This window comes from Centropristis striata, chromosome 12 (assembly GCF_030273125.1).
Source record: "Centropristis striata isolate RG_2023a ecotype Rhode Island chromosome 12, C.striata_1.0, whole genome shotgun sequence".
Taxonomy (NCBI): domain Eukaryota; kingdom Metazoa; phylum Chordata; class Actinopteri; order Perciformes; family Serranidae; genus Centropristis; species Centropristis striata.
Genome location: NC_081528.1, coordinates 30880820 through 30900595, shown reverse-complemented (window position 1 = coordinate 30900595; position 19776 = coordinate 30880820). Strand labels below are relative to the sequence as shown.

Below are 19776 nucleotides of genomic sequence, written 5' to 3'. Positions count from 1 at the left end.
TTAACATTAGCCTATCTATGCCAGTACATGAACACACTTCTTTTCTAAAAACACTTCTTCTTCCTGACTTTGAGCACCGGCTATACAGTATTTATTATTATGGATAACTATTATTCACCATCTCATATTTTATATAGACATTTCAGTGTTAATTTTTACGTTTTTTCCCCACAGATTTAATTTGCATATTTAATTTTGCACTGGAAACTATTTTTGAAACTTTTCTTCTCTGGAGCCTATTTTATTTTCTTTCTTTGGCATTTTGATATTCTGGTATGCTTTGCTGTGATGGACAGTCTCTTCCATACAATCTACTAGATGCCTGAATTTCCCCCAGGATGGATGGATGATAGGATAGATAGATAGCGGAAGCAGAAGACACACATTCAGCAGTCTTAGCAGCAGCAGCTTATAGTTAGCTTAGCGCAGAAGTATCCTACCTCCTGCAAAGTCCCTCGTAGCACATGGCTACACTTAGCTAACTAGGTGAATTGAAGCTCCATCTCGGCGAAGCTCCGTTTGTCCCCCTGAGAGAGCTCTGCGCTCCACATTGAAGTGCACAGTTTGAAAAACGGCCGACCAGGTGTGCAATGTGCATCAGGGAACTTTCCTCCACTAGCCTTTTCCCCTCATTTTTGGATAGAGCATAAGCTTTCTTACTTAAAGGCTACAGCCCCAGGTTACAGAGAGTGCACTGATATATGTAAACGTAGTTGTAACTACGTCATTTGCAACTGTCTTGGCCTTGAGTGATTATTATTAATAATTCACTGAATCACTGATCTTGTCTCTTGCCATATCACAACAGAATGCTTTACAAGGCAGACGACTGAGATCATAAAGTGGGCTGATGATACTGAAAGGTAAGTGAAATGATACCAGTGATGGAAGAAGTATTCAGATCCCATACTTACTAAAAAAAATGTAAATCCCACACTACGGAATTAATCCACAACAAGTAAAAGTCATTTTGTAAAGCCTTACTTGGGTTCAAGTACAAAAGTACCAGAATAAAATGTACTTAGAACAGTCTATCAAAGGTGCAGAATGACCCCATTCATATATATATATATAATATATATATATATATATATATATATATATGAATATATAATTTTTATGTTTCTGTAATGGTAAATACACCAGTATGTGGAAGCTCTTTCACCGAAACTATGTTTTTAATGCTAAAATATAATAATTAGTTATCCATGGATTTTCAAATTTACTGTTTACAAAAGAACTGTAAAAATAGCAAAGCCCATTATTGTTTTTTGATTAAGATGTCAAATTATAATTATTTACTTCCATTCCTGAACAGAAAAATTAATTGTAGTGGTTGAATGTTATGCTTGATTAATTTCTGACTCCTCAGAGAAGCCCAGAGTGCGACTCAAATTTGGGTATAAAAAGGTGAATTCAGTTTTTTATTTGCCAAATAAATAACAATAACATTTTTAGTTTTTAACAAGCTTTTGAAAGATTTCTAAAATATTTGTTTTCTCATTTTTATGACAGGTGGTCTAATAAATTTGTTAAGCACTTATATATATTCATTATTTTTTATTTTATGCATTAATTTTTGACTTGATAGCTATTAACTAAGGTTGTCAGTGTAGTGTAGGAGAGTGAAAAAGTACAATATTTGTCACTAAACTGTAATGGAGTAGAAGTATAAAGTTACAAAAACGGAAATACTCAAGTAAAGTACAAGTACCCCAAACTTGTACTTAGGTACAGTACTATATTTCTATTTTATGCTACTGTCTATTTCTACTCCACTTGTGGAAGCAAAGGCTTTTCTTGTTTTGGCCAAACACCTGTCTTACACAGCTTTTGGATGTGCACAACCAACTTTTACTTGTTATAATATTACTTATTTAGCCAATTTATTTGGGATTTTGAATGCATAAATTTAACTTGTAGTGAAGTACATTTATATTCTTGTATGTAAATTTTGTTAAAGTAAAACATCACAATAATTCTTCTACCCCTGCTATTCTGTAATGAACAGTTTAGATGTACAGCAAGATTTAATTTATCCAGTGCAGCTGTTATGTCTCTACATCAGGGATGAAATCACCGGTATATCAAGGCCCATTACAAATGATAGTTTACGTCGGTTTGATGGATATTGTATGAATGCTGGCTAAGTTCATGGATGATGGATATTAAGTGAAAACACTGTAATGTAGAACAAAATATAGAAAAAGACAAGAGTTGCCCATAACATATCACAGGATTAAGGAACTAGCAAATTCTATAAATATTTTTATTTTGTTTATTTGGCAGAATGCACACAAAAAAATAGACCAAAGAATCATGCTCTATCTCCATCATATCTGATTAAAACTTTGCAACTCTCGATCATCACAGATTTAGTTTGCAATCAAAAAGAGACAGTTTATTTGTGACTTTTTTTTTTTACATTATCATATGATTTGTGTACAAAGAGACAGTGACAGCAAATAAAATACAGAGGATCATACAACAGGTAAGAATGAAAATGACACAAGATTAGGAAGCAAAACATGTTTAAAACAATTCTAACAATGCATATTTGTGGTCAATGGCACAGAACCAGAGGGTGAATAAAGATTATTTTTTAAAAATGAACAGAAAAGTACTGACAGCAATTTAGAGAATTGGTAGTCTCCAAACAGTGATTGTCTTTGCATTTATGATATAACTGCATTACTCTTTAGAATGTGTTACAAAGGACCAGCATTATGTTGTCTTAATATGCTTCTGCAGTGATTATATAATATCAAACTTGAAAATAAAATCATTTCATACATAAAAAATGGTAACTGTTTGTATTTGGGTATGAGTGTATAAACAACATGTTTCCTTCAAAACAACTACTTTAACTATCTGTTCTGTGCAATAGACCCCTGGATACAAATATACCACACCCGTCCATTAATAACATTCATTTAATAGGATGAAATAGGCAAAAATTACAAACCCTGTAATAAACTATTACAATTTGGTGAGATGGCATATGTTCAATAAATCTGGACTATGTACAAAAAAAAACAATATTTATTATTACAATACAAATTAATCTTATTTACAGTTTGAAGGGATTTTAAACAATCTCATGCACCCCTGTCTAATTGTGAACAGTATTGAGATGACTGTGAATGTCCCCTTGGTTTTTTAAAGATCTATAGATTGAATCATTTTCCACATTAGGAGAGTGTTGGGTGTACATGAGAAAGTTTAATTTACCTCATAATTAATCTTTTTTTGGTGAAACAGATAGTTCAAGTCTTGGGAACCTGAAACCACCTCTTGAACCACTGTCACTGCTCGAAGATGAAGACAATCTCGATTTTTTAGAAGGTAGAGAAGCACCTGCACCTGCTTCACCCTCACCACCAAGTGACACTTCATATGAGCCCTTTGACTTTGAACCAAAACCTCCAAAGGTGCCAAACTTCAACTTGCCTTTCTTTCCTTTGTCCTTGCTTCCTCCTAGGTCTAATGAAATGTCGCCACCCTCTGCTTCTAAATGACCTGAAGGAGAACTAACTGCAAGCCCCCCCTCGTCACTGAGAGAAGAAGATCGATGCCTTGATTTCTTAAATAGATCCAGTGAGGCTGACTTGCCTTTAGTTGACACACTGAGCCCAGGATCACCCTCAAATTCTAATTTTCCACCCTTCAGTTCCCCAGTATGTACCTTACCGCCTTTTCCACTTAATTCTACACCTGGTCCCTGAAGGTCTCCTGCACTACTACCCTTTGCTTTTGATTTTCCAAACAATTTTGGCATCTTTACCTTTAATTTTCCCTCTCTGTTTCTCAGTTCTGGACTGGGAACCTCAATATTTTGTGAACTGACTTGGCAACTTACAGATGGAGACTGTATGTTTATGCCTCCACTAGCTGTCTCAACATTTCCTTCACCTCCCTGGCCTTCCAACTGAGGCAGAGCAATACCAAACTTTGGTACCTTCATTTTGGGAAATGTTACTGTGCCTTCTGGGTATTGAAAGCCACCACTTGCACTGCCCCCTGAAGCACTTGCATCAAACTCTGCACCACCTTTCACATTTATGCCTGGGCCTTTCAAACCTGCAGACATGGTTGCCTCTCCTTTTCTGTTTAGATTTGCATCAATATCGGGAGTGGAAACTTTCACATTTGGCACATTTATATTAGGAGTCTTTAATTTCACATCTGTTCCTCCCAAATTAACTTTTGGACTGACAGCAGAGCCTTCAACAGTGGTGTTCAAGCTAGCAGATGGAAGATCTATCTCAGGTGATCTGAATCCCTCTGATAGAGATCCATCACCTTTCAATTTTGGTGATTTGATATCTAATTCCACATCAGGAAAATGAAGCTTACCAAAGAGGGGCTTCTTGACCTTTGTTCCTTTGACATGAATATTGGGTGAGTCTACATCTAGGTCTGCTGTTGGTATTTCTATGTCAACATCAGGTTTCTTTGCCTTTCCTTTCACTTTAGGGAGTTTAAATTTGCCCTTTTTCCCCTGTACATTGATGTCAATATCAGGGGCATCAAGACTTGCTTCAGTATTTGGGAGACTAACTTCTGTTTTTAAACCTTTTACCCCACCACTTGACAAGGTTGTCTTTCCCTCCACTTCTGGAGATTTCATTCCAAACTTAGGACCTTTGAACTTGGGAAATGTGACACCAGTTTTTTCAGGGCCAAGAGAAACACCTTCCATAGTGATAGTGGGTGCTGCAATGTGAGCCTTTGGACCCTTGACATCTGCTTCCAATTTAGGCACTGATGCATCAATCTTTCCTTTCACTTTAGGCCCTTTTAGGCCCATCTCAAATTTAGGTGCTTTCGCATCAATGCTACCTGTGGGAAGGTTTATATCAACATCTGAACCCTCCACTTTTGGACCTTTAATATGAAATGATGGCATTGTAATTTTAGGCATTTCGATTCCACCCTTAGGCCCTTCAAAATCTACTTTTGGTCCTTTGAATTTTGCGTTTGGCCCTTTGATGTCAAGCTCCGGAGCTTTCATGTCAACTTCAGGTGCTTTCATATCGATATTTGCTTTGGGAAGGTTTACATCAAAATCTAGACTCTCCCCTTTTGAACCTTTCAAGCCAAATGATGGCATTGTGATTGTAGGCATTTTGAATCCTCCTTTCGGGCCCTCGATGTCAACTTCTGGTCCTTCAATATCAACCTTGGGACCTTTTATTCCACCCTCAATCTTTGGAACTGAGACATTGGCATCTCCCTTTAATTTGGGCCCTTTCAGACTTAGATCCCATTCTGGCAGCTTGGGTCCTTTTGTTGAAGGGAGTTTGAAGTGGGGTCCTTTCAAGTTTGCATCAGGGCCTTCAATGTCAACCTCTGGACCTTTGATGTCAAAGTCAGGAGCATTTACATCAATGTTGGCTTTGGGGAGGTTGATATCAACATGTGGACCCTCAACTTTAGGACCTTTGAAGCCAAGCGTTGGCATTTTGATTTTTGGCATGTCAAATCCACCCTTAGACCCTTTGATGTCAAACTCTGGACCTTTGACATCAACTTCAGGTCCTTTTATGTCACCCTCAATCTTTGGGAGTGACATATCCAAATCACCTTTCATTTGGGGACCCTTCAGGTTGAAATCCACATCTGGCATTGAAATATTTGGTCCTGAGACATTTGGCATTTTGAATTTTGGAACTTTGAATTTTCCACCTTGTCCTTCAATGTCAACCTCTGGCCCTTTGATGTCAAAGTCAGTAGCTTTAACATCAATGTTGGCTTTGGGGAGGTTGATATCAACATCTGGACCCTCCACTTTTGGACCACTTAAGCTAAACTTTGGCATTTTGATTGAAGGCATGTCAAATCCACCCTTAGGTCCTTTGATGTCAACCTTGGGACCTTTGATATCAATGTCAGGATCGTTAACATCAATGTTGCCTTTGGGGAGGTTGATATCAACATCTGGACCCTCCACTTTTGGACCACTTAAGTCAAACTTTGGCATTTTGATTGTAGGCATGTCAAATCCACCCTTAGGTCCTTTGATATCAACCTTGGGACCTTTCATATTAATGTCAGGAGCGTTAACATCAATGTTGCCTTTGGGGAGGTTGATATCAACATCTGGACCCTCCACTTTTGGACCACTTAAGCTAAACTTTGGCATTTTGATTGAAGGCATGTCAAATCCACCCTTAGGTCCTTTGATGTCAACCTTGGGACCTTTGATATCAATGTCAGGATCGTTAACATCAATGTTGCCTTTGGGGAGGTTGATATCAACATCTGGACCCTCCACTTTTGGACCACTGAAGCCAAATGATGGCATTTTGATTGTAGGCATTTCAAATCCACCCTTAGGTCCTTTGATATCAACCTCTGGACCTTTGATTCCAAGGTCAGGAGCTTTCAGATCAATATCTCCTTTGGGGAGGTTGATATCAACATCTGGTCCTTCCATTTTTGGACCTTTGAAGCCAAACTTTGGCATTTTGAATTTTGGCATGTCAAATCCACCCTTAGGCCCTTCGATGTCCAACTCTGGACCTTTGACATCAACTTGAGGTGCTTTTATGTCACCCTCAATCTTTGGCAGTGACATATCCAAATCACCTTTCATTTGGGGACCTTTCAGGTTGAAATCCACATCTGGCATTGAAATGTTTGGTCCTGAGATATGTGGCATTTTGAATTTCGGTCCTTTGAATTTTGCACCTTGTCCTTCAATGTCAACCTCTGGCCCTTTAATGTCAACATCAACATCTGGACCCTCCACTTTTGGACTTTTGAAGCCAAATGATGGCATTTTGATTGTAGGCATTTTGAATCCTCCTTTCCCCTCAATGTCAACATCTGGTCCTTCAATATCAACATTGGGTGCTTTTATTTCACCTTCAATGTCCGGAACTGAAAAATCAGCATCTCCCTTTAATTTGGGCCCTTTCAGACTTAGATCCCATTCTGGAAGCTTGGGTCCTCTTATTGAAGGCAGTTTGAAGTGGGGTCCCTTCAAGTTTGCATCAGGGCCTTCAATATCAACCTCTGGACCTTTGACGTCAATGTTTGCCTTGGGGAGGTTGACCTCAACATCTGGACCCTCTCCTTTTGGACCACTAAGGCCAAATGATGGCATTTTGATTGTAGGCATTTCAAATCCACCCTTAGGTCCTTTGATATCAACCTCTGGACCTTTGATTCCAAGGTCAGGAGCTTTCAGATCAATATCTCCTTTGGGGAGGTTGATATCAACATCTGGTCCTTCCATTTTTGGACCTTTGAAGCCAAACTTTGGCATTTTGAATTTTGGCATGTCAAATCCACCCTTAGGCCCTTCAATGTCCAGCTCTGGACCCTTGACATCAATTTCAGGTGCTTTTATGTCACCCTCAATCTTTGGCAGTGACATATCTAAATCACCTTTAATTTTGGGACCTTTCAGTTTGAAATCCACATCTGGCATGGACATTTTTGGTCCTGACATCGTTGGCATTTTGAATTTGGGTCCTTTGACTCTACCACTCGGACTGTCAATATCAATGGCAGGTCCTTTGATCTCTAAGTCAGGAGATTTAATATCGACATCAGCTTTTGGGAGGCTGACATCAACTTCTGCCCCTTCAACATTTGGACCTTTCAGCCCAAATGTTGGCAGTTTAAATTTAGGCATTTTAAATCCTCCTTTGTGACCTTCAATGTCAACATGTGGTCCTTCGATATCAATATTTGGGCCTGTGGGGCCCCTTAGGTTGAAATCCACATCTGGCATGGAAGGTTTTGGTCCAGAAAAACTTGGCATGTTGAATTTGGGTCCTTTGGCTTTGGCACTTGGACTCTCAATATCAACATCAGGTCCTTTGATGTCCAACTCAGGAGCTTTAATATCAACATTTACTTTTGGGTGGCTGACATCAATTTCTGGCCCTTCAACATGAGGACCTTTTAGCCCAAAGGATGGAATTTTGAATTTAGGCATTTTGAAGCCGCCTTTGTGGCCCTTGATGTCAACATCTGGTCCTTCGAAATCAACCTGGGGAGGTTTTATGTCCCCCTCAATCTTGGGCAGTGACATATCCACATCACTTTTGATTTTGGGACCTTTCAGGTTGAAATCCACATCTGGCATTGAAATGTTTGGTCCTGAGATATTTGGCATTTTGAATTTCGGTCCTTTGAATTTTGCACCTTGTCCTTCAATGTCAACCTCTGGCCCTTTAATGTCAACATCAACATCTGGACCCTCCACTTTTGGACCACTGAGGCCAAATGATGGCATTTTAATTGTAGGCATGTCAAATCCACCCTTAGGTCCTTTGATATCTACCTCTGGACCTTTGATGTCAAGGTCAGGAGCATTTATATCGATATTTGCTTTGGGGAGGTTGATATCAACATCTGGACCCTCCATTTTTGGACTTCTGATGCCAAATGATGGCATTTTGATTGTAGGCATTTTGAATCCTCCTTTGGAGCCATCAATGTCAATATCTGGTCCTTCAATATCAAACTTGGGACCTTTTACCTCACCCTCAAGCTTTGGAACTGACACATTGGCATCTCCCTTTAATTTGGGGCCTTTCAGACTTAGATCCCATTCTGGCAGCTTGGGTCCTTTTATCGTAGGCATTTTGAAGTGGGGTCCTTTCAAGTTTGCATTAGGGCACTCAATATCAGGAGCATTTATGGCAATGTTTGCTTTGGGGAGGTTAATATCAACATCTGGACGCTCCACTTTTGGGCCACTAAGGCCAAATGATGGCATTTTGATTGTAGGCATGTCAAATCCACCCTTTGGTCCTTTAATATCAACCTCTGGACCTTTGATGTCAAGCTCAGGAGCTTTCATATCGATATTTCCTTTTGGGAGGTTGATATCAACATCTGGACCCTCCATTTTTGGACCTTTGAAGCCAAACTTTGGCATTTTGAATTTTGGCATGTCAAATCCACCCTTAGGCCCTTCGATGTCCAACTCTGGACCTTTGACTTCAACTTGAGGTGCTTTTATGTCACCCTCAATCTTTGGCAGTGACATATCCAAATCACCTTTCATTTGGGGACCTTTCAGGTTGAAATCCACATCTGGCATTGAAATGCTTGGTCCTGAGATATGTGGCATTTTGAATTTCGGTCCTTTGAATTTTGCACCTTGTCCTTCAATGTCAACCTCTGGCCCTTTAATGTCAACATCAACATCTGGACCCTCCACTTTTGGACCTTTGAAGCCAAGTGATGGCATTTTGATTGTAGGCATTTTGAATCCTCCTTTGGGGCCCTCAATGTCAACATCTGGTCCTTCAATATCAACCTTGGGACCTTTTATTTCACCCTCAATCTCCGGAACAGACACATCAGCATCTCCCTTTAATTTGGGCCCTTTCAGACTTAGATCCCATTCTGGTAGCTTGGGTCCTTTTATTTGAGGCAGTTTGAAGTGGGGCCCTTTCAATTTTGCATCAGGGCCTTCAATATCAACCTCTGGACCTTTGACGTCAATGGTTGCCTTGGGGAGGTTGACCTCAACATCTGGACCCTCTCCTTTTGGACCACTAAGGCCAAATGATGGCATTTTGATTGTAGGCATGTCAAATCCACCCTTAGGTCCTTTAATATCAACCTCTGGACAGTTGATGTCAAGGTCAGGAGCTTTCATATCAATATTTCCTTTTGGGAGGTTGATATCAAGATCTGGTCCTTCCATTTTTGGACCTTTGAAGCCAAACTTTGGCATTTTGAATTTTGGCATGTCAAATCCACCCTTAGGCCCTTCGATGTCCAACTCTGGACCTTTGACATTAACTTGAGGTGCTTTTATGTCACCCTCAATCTTTGGCAGTGACATATCCAAATCACCTTTCATTTGGGGACCTTTCAGGTTGAAATCCACATCTGGCATTGAAATGTTTGGTCCTGAGATATGTGGCATTTTGAATTTCGGTCCTTTGAATTTCGCACCTTGTCCTTCAATGTCAACCTCTGGCCCTTTAATGTCAACATCAACATCTGGACCCTCCACTTTTGGACTTTTGAAGCCAAATGTTGGCATTTTGATTGTAGGCATTTTGAATCCTCCTTTCCCCTCAATGTCAACATCTGGTCCTTCAATATCAACCTTGGGTGCTTTTATCTCACCTTCAATGTCCGGAACTGAAAAATCAGCATCTCCCTTTAATTTGGGCCCTTTCAGACTTAGATCCCATTCTGGTAGCTTGGGTCCTCTTATTGAAGGCAGTTTGAAGTGGGGTCCCTTCAAGTTTGCATCAGGGCCTTCAATATCAACCTCTGGACCTTTGACGTCAATGTTTGCCTTGGGGAGGTTGACCTCAACATCTGGACCCTCTCCTTTTGGACCACTAAGGCCAAATGATGGCATTTTGATTGTAGGCATTTCAAATCCACCCTTAGGTCCTTTGATATCAACCTCTGGACCTTTGATTCCAAGGTCAGGAGCTTTCAGATCAATATCTCCTTTGGGGAGGTTGATATCAACATCTGGTCCTTCCATTTTTGGACCTTTGAAGCCAAACTTTGGCATTTTGAATTTTGGCATGTCAAATCCACCCTTAGGCCCTTCGATGTCCAACTCTGGACCTTTGACATCAACTTGAGGTGCTTTTATGTCACCCTCAATCTTTGGCAGTGACATATCCAAATCACCTTTCATTTGGGGACCTTTCAGGTTGAAATCCACATCTGGCATTGAAATGTTTGGTCCTGAGATATGTGGCATTTTGAATTTCGGTCCTTTGAATTTCGCACCTTGTCCTTCAATGTCAACCTCTGGCCCTTTAATGTCAACATCAACATCTGGACCCTCCACTTTTGGACTTTTGAAGCCAAATGATGGCATTTTGATTGTAGGCATTTTGAATCCTCCTTTCCCCTCAATGTCAACATCTGGTCCTTCAATATCAACCTTGGGTGCTTTTATCTCACCTTCAATGTCCGGAACTGAAAAATCAGCATCTCCCTTTAATTTGGGCCCTTTCAGACTTAGATCCCATTCTGGAAGCTTGGGTCCTCTTATTGAAGGCAGTTTGAAGTGGGGTCCCTTCAAGTTTGCATCAGGGCCTTCAATATCAACCTCTGGACCTTTGACGTCAATGTTTGCCTTGGGGAGGTTGACCTCAACATCTGGACCCTCTCCTTTTGGACCACTAAGGCCAAATGATGGCATTTTGATTGTAGGCATTTCAAATCCACCCTTAGGTCCTTTGATATCAACCTCTGGACCTTTGATTCCAAGGTCAGGAGCTTTCAGATCAATATCTCCTTTGGGGAGGTTGATATCAACATCTGGTCCTTCCATTTTTGGACCTTTGAAGCCAAATTTTGGCATTTTGAATTTTGGCATGTCAAATCCACCCTTAGGCCCTTCGATGTCCAACTCTGGACCTTTGACATCAACTTGAGGTGCTTTTATGTCACCCTCAATCTTTGGCAGTGACATATCCAAATCACCTTTCATTTGGGGACCTTTCAGGTTGAAATCCACATCTGGCATTGAAATGTTTGGTCCTGAGATATGTGGCATTTTGAATTTCGGTCCTTTGAATTTCGCACCTTGTCCTTCAATGTCAACCTCTGGCCCTTTAATGTCAACATCAACATCTGGACCCTCCACTTTTGGACTTTTGAAGCCAAATGTTGGCATTTTGATTGTAGGCATTTTGAATCCTCCTTTACCCTCAATGTCAACATCTGGTCCTTCAATATCAACCTTGGGTGCTTTTATCTCACCTTCAATGTCCGGAACTGAAAAATCAGCATCTCCCTTTAATTTGGGCCCTTTCAGACTTAGATCCCATTCTGGAAGCTTGGGTCCTCTTATTGAAGGCAGTTTGAAGTGGGGTCCCTTCAAGTTTGCATCAGGGCCTTCAATATCAACCTCTGGACCTTTGACGTCAATGTTTGCCTTGGGGAGGTTGACCTCAACATCTGGACCCTCTCCTTTTGGACCACTAAGGCCAAATGATGGCATTTTGATTGTAGGCATTTCAAATCCACCCTTAGGTCCTTTGATATCAACCTCTGGACCTTTGATTCCAAGGTCAGGAGCTTTCAGATCAATATCTCCTTTGGGGAGGTTGATATCAACATCTGGTCCTTCCATTTTTGGACCTTTGAAGCCAAACTTTGGCATTTTGAATTTTGGCATGTCAAATCCACCCTTAGGCCCTTCGATGTCCAACTCTGGACCTTTGACATCAACTTGAGGTGCTTTTATGTCACCCTCAATCTTTGGCAGTGACATATCCAAATCACCTTTCATTTGGGGACCTTTCAGGTTGAAATCCACATCTGGCATTGAAATGTTTGGTCCTGAGATATGTGGCATTTTGAATTTCGGTCCTTTGAATTTCGCACCTTGTCCTTCAATGTCAACCTCTGGCCCTTTAATGTCAACATCAACATCTGGACCCTCCACTTTTGGACTTTTGAAGCCAAATGTTGGCATTTTGATTGTAGGCATTTTGAATCCTCCTTTCCCCTCAATGTCAACATCTGGTCCTTCAATATCAACCTTGGGTGCTTTTATCTCACCTTCAATGTCCGGAACTGAAAAATCAGCATCTCCCTTTAATTTGGGCCCTTTCAGACTTAAATCCCATTCTGGAAGCTTGGGTCCTCTTATTGAAGGCAGTTTGAAGTGGGGTCCCTTCAAGTTTGCATCAGGGCCTTCAATATCAATCTCTGGACCTTTGACGTCAATGTTTGCCTTGGGGAGGTTGACCTCAACATCTGGACCCTCTCCTTTTGGACCACTAAGGCCAAATGATGGCATTTTGATTGTAGGCATTTCAAATCCACCCTTAGGTCCTTTGATATCAACCTCTGGACCTTTGATTCCAAGGTCAGGAGCTTTCAGATCAATATCTCCTTTGGGGAGGTTGATATCAACATCTGGTCCTTCCATTTTTGGACCTTTGAAGCCAAACTTTGGCATTTTGAATTTTGGCATGTCAAATCCACCCTTAGGCCCTTCGATGTCCAACTCTGGACCTTTGACATCAACTTGAGGTGCTTTTATGTCACCCTCAATCTTTGGCAGTGACATATCCAAATCACCTTTCATTTGGGGACCTTTCAGGTTGAAATCCACATCTGGCATTGAAATGTTTGGTCCTGAGATATGTGGCATTTTGAATTTCGGTCCTTTGAATTTCGCACCTTGTCCTTCAATGTCAACCTCTGGCCCTTTAATGTCAACATCAACATCTGGACCCTCCACTTTTGGACTTTTGAAGCCAAATGTTGGCATTTTGATTGTAGGCATTTTGAATCCTCCTTTCCCCTCAATGTCAACATCTGGTCCTTCAATATCAACCTTGGGTGCTTTTATCTCACCTTCAATGTCCGGAACTGAAAAATCAGCATCTCCCTTTAATTTGGGCCCTTTCAGACTTAGATCCCATTCTGGTAGCTTGGGTCCTCTTATTGAAGGCAGTTTGAAGTGGGGTCCCTTCAAGTTTGCATCAGGGCCTTCAATATCAACCTCTGGACCTTTGACGTCAATGTTTGCCTTGGGGAGGTTGACCTCAACATCTGGACCCTCTCCTTTTGGACCACTAAGGCCAAATGATGGCATTTTGATTGTAGGCATTTCAAATCCACCCTTAGGTCCTTTGATATCAACCTCTGGACCTTTGATTCCAAGGTCAGGAGCTTTCAGATCAATATCTCCTTTGGGGAGGTTGATATCAACATCTGGTCCTTCCATTTTTGGACCTTTGAAGCCAAACTTTGGCATTTTGAATTTTGGCATGTCAAATCCACCCTTAGGCCCTTCGATGTCCAACTCTGGACCTTTGACATCAACTTGAGGTGCTTTTATGTCACCCTCAATCTTTGGCAGTGACATATCCAAATCACCTTTCATTTGGGGACCTTTCATGTTGAAATCCACATCTGGCATTGAAATGTTTGGTCCTGAGATATGTGGCATTTTGAATTTCGGTCCTTTGAATTTCGCACCTTGTCCTTCAATGTCAACCTCTGGCCCTTTAATGTCAACATCAACATCTGGACCCTCCACTTTTGGACTTTTGAAGCCAAATGTTGGCATTTTGATTGTAGGCATTTTGAATCCTCCTTTCCCCTCAATGTCAACATCTGGTCCTTCAATATCAACCTTGGGTGCTTTTATCTCACCTTCAATGTCCGGAACTGAAAAATCAGCATCTCCCTTTAATTTGGGCCCTTTCAGACTTAGATCCCATTCTGGTAGCTTGGGTCCTCTTATTGAAGGCAGTTTGAAGTGGGGTCCCTTCAAGTTTGCATCAGGGCCTTCAATATCAACCTCTGGACCTTTGACGTCAATGTTTGCCTTGGGGAGGTTGACCTCAACATCTGGACCCTCTCCTTTTGGACCACTAAGGCCAAATGATGGCATTTTGATTGTAGGCATTTCAAATCCACCCTTAGGTCCTTTGATATCAACCTCTGGACCTTTGATTCCAAGGTCAGGAGCTTTCAGATCAATATCTCCTTTGGGGAGGTTGATATCAACATCTGGTCCTTCCATTTTTGGACCTTTGAAGCCAAACTTTGGCATTTTGAATTTTGGCATGTCAAATCCACCCTTAGGCCCTTCGATGTCCAACTCTGGACCTTTGACATCAACTTGAGGTGCTTTTATGTCACCCTCAATCTTTGGCAGTGACATATCCAAATCACCTTTCATTTGGGGACCTTTCAGGTTGAAATCCACATCTGGCATTGAAATGTTTGGTCCTGAGATATGTGGCATTTTGAATTTCGGTCCTTTGAATTTTGCATCAGGGCCTTCAATGTCAACCTCTGGACCTTTAATGTCAACATCAGGTGCTTTCATATCGATATTTGCTTTGGGGAGTTTTACATCAACATCTGGACCCTCCAGTTTTGGACCTTTCAAGTTGAATGATGGCATTTTGATTGTAGGCATTTTGAATCCTCCTTTGTGGCCCTCAATATCAAAACCTGGTCCTTCAATATCGATCTTAGGACCTTTTATTTCACCCTCAATCTTTGGAACTGACACATCAGCATCTCCCTTTAATTTGGGCCCTTCAAGATCAACCCCTGGTCCTTTGACTTCAACTTCAGGTGTTTTCATATCACCCTCAATCTTTGGCAGTGACATATCCACATCACCTTTAATTTTTGGACCTTTCAGTTTGAAATCCACATCCGGCATGGAAATCTTTGGTCCTGGGATAGTTGGCATTTTGATTTTGGTTCCTTTAATTTTGGCATCTGGACTCTCAATTTTAACATCTGGTCCTTCAAGGTCAACATCTGGAGTTTTTATATCAATTCCAGCTTTGGGGAGATTAATATCAACATCTGGCATTTCAACCTTTGGACCTTTGAAACCAAATTTTGGCAACTTGAATTTGGATCCTTTAGCTTTCGAACCTGTCAATCCCAGGTCAAGATCAAGACCTTCAGAGCTACCTGTCTTCCCCTTGATGCTGATTTCCCCTTTTCCCATTTTCACATCAGCTTCTGGGGCCTTTATCTTCTGCCCCTTAAATCCAAACTTTGGCATTTTAAATTTGTGTTTCTTTGTTCCAATTTCCGGAACGTCAATTGTTACATCTGGTCCCTCAAGTTCAGCTTTTGGCAATTGAACATCCCCTTTCAAATCACCCTTGAACTTTGGCCCTTTTAGATTTATATCAACGTCTGGCAATGATACTTTTGGTCCAGATATTTTTGGTAACTTCACCTTTGGTGCACTTAGTTTTTCCTCTGGAATTTGAATATCAACATTAGGACCTGTAATTTCAACATCAGGTGATTTAATGTCTGCTTTGATCTTTGGTGCTGACACATCTCCCTTGATCTTGGGTCCTTTCAGACCAATATCCAAATCTGGCAGCTTCGGTCCTGATATTGTTGGCATTTTGATTTTAGGCATGTCAAATCCACCTTTATCCCCTTTAATATCAAACTCTGGACCTTTGATGTCAAGGTCAGGTGGTTTTATGTCACCCTCAATCTTTGGTAGTGACATATCCACATCACCTTTGATTTGGGGACCTTTCAGGTTGAAATCCACATCTGGCATGGATATTTTCGGTCCTGATATAGTTGGCATTTTGAATTTCGGTCCTTTGAATTTTCCACCTTGTCCTTCAATATCAACCTCTGGCCCTTTAATGTCAAGCTTTGGGGCTTTCATATCGATATTTGCTTTGGGAAGGTTTATATCAACTTCTGGACCCTCCACTTGTGGACCACTGAAGCCAAACGATGGCATTTTGATTGTAGGCATTTTGAATCCTCCTTTCCCCTCAATGTCAACATCTGGTCCTTCAATATCAACCTTGGGTCCTTTAATTTCACCCTCAATCTTTGGAACTGACACATCGGCATCTCCCTTTATTTTTGGCCCTTTCAGACTTAGATCCCATTCTGGCAGCTTGGGTCCTTTAATTGAAGGCAGTTTGAAGTGGGTTCCTTTCAAGTTTGCATCAGGGCCTTCAATGTCAACCTCTGGACCTTTAATGTCAACATCAGGTGCTTTCATATCGATATTTGCTTTGGGGAGTTTTACATCAACATCTGGACCCTCCAGTTTTGGACCTTTCAAGTTGAACGATGGCATTTTGATTGAAGGCATTTTAAATCCTCCTTTGTGGCCCTCAATGTCAACATCTGGTCCTTCAATATCAACCTCTGGACCTTTGATGTCAAGGTCAGGAGCTTTCAGATCAATATTTCCTTTTTGGAGGTTGATATCAACATCTGGACCCTCCACTTTTGGACCTTTGAAGCCAAGTGATGGCATTTTGATTGTAGGCATTTTGAATCCTCCTTTGGGGCCCTCAATGTCAACATCTGGTCCTTCAATATCAACCTTTGGACCTCTTATTTCACCCTCAAGCTTTGGAACTGACACATCGGCATCTCCCTTTATTTTGGGCCCTTTCAGACTTAGATCCCATTCTGGCAGCTTGGGTCCTTTAATTGAAGGTAGGTTGAAGTGGGTTCCTTTCAAGTTTGCATCAGGGCCTTCAATGTCAACCTCTGGACCTTTAATGTCAACATCAGGTGCTTTCATATCGATATTTGCTTTGGGGAGTTTTACATCAACATCTGGACCCTCCAGTTTTGGACCTTTCAAGTTGAACGATGGCATTTTGATTGAAGGCATTTTAAATCCTCCTTTGTGGCCCTCAATGTCAACATTTGGTCCTTCAATATCAACCTCTGGGCCTTTGATGTCAAGGGCAGGAGCTTTCAGACCAATATTTCCTTTTGGGAGGTTGATATCAACATCTGGACCCTCCACTTTTGGACCTTTGAAGCCAAGTGATGGCATTTTGATTGTAGGCATTTTGAATCCTCCTTTGGTGCCCTCAATGTCAACATCTGGTCCTTCAATGTTAACCTGTGGCCCTTTTATGTCAACATCAGGTGTTTTGATATCAATATTTGCTTTGGGGAGGTTTATATCAAGATCTGGACCGTCCACTTTTGGCCCTTTCAAGTTAAACGATGGCATTTTGATTGTAGGCATTTTGAATCCTCCTTTGGGGCCCTCAATGTCAACATCTGGTCCTTCAATATCAACCTTTGGACCTCTTATTTCACCCTCAAGCTTTGGAACTGACACATCGGCATCTCCCTTTATTTTGGGTCCTTTCAGACTTAGATCCCATTCTGGCAGCTTGGGTCCTTTAATTGAAGGCAGTTTGAAGTGGGTTCCTTTCAAGTTTGCATCAGGGCCTTCAATGTCAACCTCTGGACCTTTAATGTCAACATCAGGTGCTTTCATATCGATATTTGCTTTGGGGAGTTTTACATCAACATCTGGACCCTCCAGTTTTGGACCTTTCAAGTTGAACGATGGCATTTTGATTGAAGGCATTTTAAATCCTCCTTTGTGGCCCTCAATGTCAACATCTGGTCCTTCAATATCAACCTCTGGACCTTTGATGTCAAGGTCAGGAGCTTTCAGATCAATATTTCCTTTTGGGAGGTTGATATCAACATCTGGACCCTCCACTTTTGGACCTTTGAAGCCAAGTGATGGCATTTTGATTGTAGGCATTTTGAATCCTCCTTTGGGGCCCTCAATGTCAACATCTGGTCCTTCAATATCAACCTTTGGACCTCTTATTTCACCCTCAAGCTTTGGAACTGACACATCGGCATCTCCCTTTATTTTGGGTCCTTTCAGACTTAGATCCCATTCTGGCAGCTTGGGTCCTTTAATTGAAGGCAGTTTGAAGTGGGTTCCTTTCAAGTTTGCATCAGGGCCTTCAATGTCAACCTCTGGACCTTTAATGTCAACATCAGGTGCTTTCATATCGATATTTGCTTTGGGGAGTTTTACATCAACATCTGGACCCTCCAGTTTTGGACCTTTCAAGTTGAACGATGGCATTTTGATTGAAGGCATTTTAAATCCTCCTTTGTGGCCCTCAATGTCAACATCTGGTCCTTCAATATCAACCTCTGGACCTTTGATGTCAAGGTCAGGAGCTTTCAGATCAATATTTCCTTTTGGGAGGTTGATATCAACATCTGGACCCTCCACTTTTGGACCTTTGAAGCCAAGTGATGGCATTTTGATTGTAGGCATTTTGAATCCTCCTTTGGGGCCCTCAATGTCAACATCTGGTCCTTCAATATCAACCTTTGGACCTCTTATTTCACCCTCAAGCTTTGGAACTGACACATCGGCATCTCCCTTTATTTTGGGCCCTTTCAGACTTAGATCCCATTCTGGCAGCTTGGGTCCTTTAATTGAAGGTAGGTTGAAGTGGGTTCCTTTCAAGTTTGCATCAGGGCCTTCAATGTCAACCTCTGGACCTTTAATGTCAACATCAGGTGCTTTCATATCGATATTTGCTTTGGGGAGTTTTACATCAACATCTGGACCCTCCAGTTTTGGACCTTTCAAGTTGAACGATGGCATTTTGATTGAAGGCATTTTAAATCCTCCTTTGTGGCCCTCAATGTCAACATTTGGTCCTTCAATATCAACCTCTGGGCCTTTGATGTCAAGGGCAGGAGCTTTCAGACCAATATTTCCTTTTGGGAGGTTGATATCAACATCTGGACCCTCCACTTTTGGACCTTTCAAGTTAAACGATGGCATTTTGATTGTAGGCATTTTGAATCCTCCTTTGGGGCCCTCAATGTCAACATCTGGTCCTTCAATATCAACCTTTGGAACTTTGATGTCAAGGTCAGGAGCTTTCAGATCAATATTTCCTTTTGGGAGGTTGATATCAACATCTGGACCCTCCACTTTTGGACCTTTGAAGCCAAGTGATGGCATTTTGATTGTAGGCATTTTGAATCCTCCTTTGGGGCCCTCAATGTCAACATCTGGTCCTTCAATATCAACCTTTGGACCTCTTATTTCACCCTCAAGCTTTGGAACTGACACATCGGCATCTCCCTTTATTTTGGGCCCTTTCAGACTTAGATCCCATTCTGGCAGCTTGGGTCCTTTAATTGAAGGTAGGTTGAAGTGGGTTCCTTTCAAGTTTGCATCAGGGCCTTCAATGTCAACCTCTGGACCTTTAATGTCAACATCAGGTGCTTTCATATCGATATTTGCTTTGGGGAGTTTTACATCAACATCTGGACCCTCCAGTTTTGGACCTTTCAAGTTGAACGATGGCATTTTGATTGAAGGCATTTTAAATCCTCCTTTGTGGCCCTCAATGTCAACATCTGGTCCTTCAATATCAACCTCTGGACCTTTGATGTCAAGGTCAGGAGCTTTCAGATCAATATTTCCTTTTGGGAGGTTGATATCAACATCTGGACCCTCCACTTTTGGACCTTTGAAGC

At 41.3% G+C, this 19776-nt stretch overlaps 1 protein-coding gene across 1 annotated transcript in view; it reads right to left on the bottom strand.

The window, feature by feature from the left end:
• Positions 1-2264: 2264 nt before the first annotated feature.
• ahnak (AHNAK nucleoprotein) overlaps positions 2265-19776 on the bottom strand; it is a 35106-nt gene continuing 17594 nt past the window's right edge. Inside the window, exon 7 of the mRNA XM_059346677.1 lies at positions 2265-19704. Coding sequence (XP_059202660.1) covers positions 3239-19704 — 16466 coding nt within the window. The 3' untranslated portion in view covers positions 2265-3238. The remainder of the gene's footprint in view (positions 19705-19776) is intronic.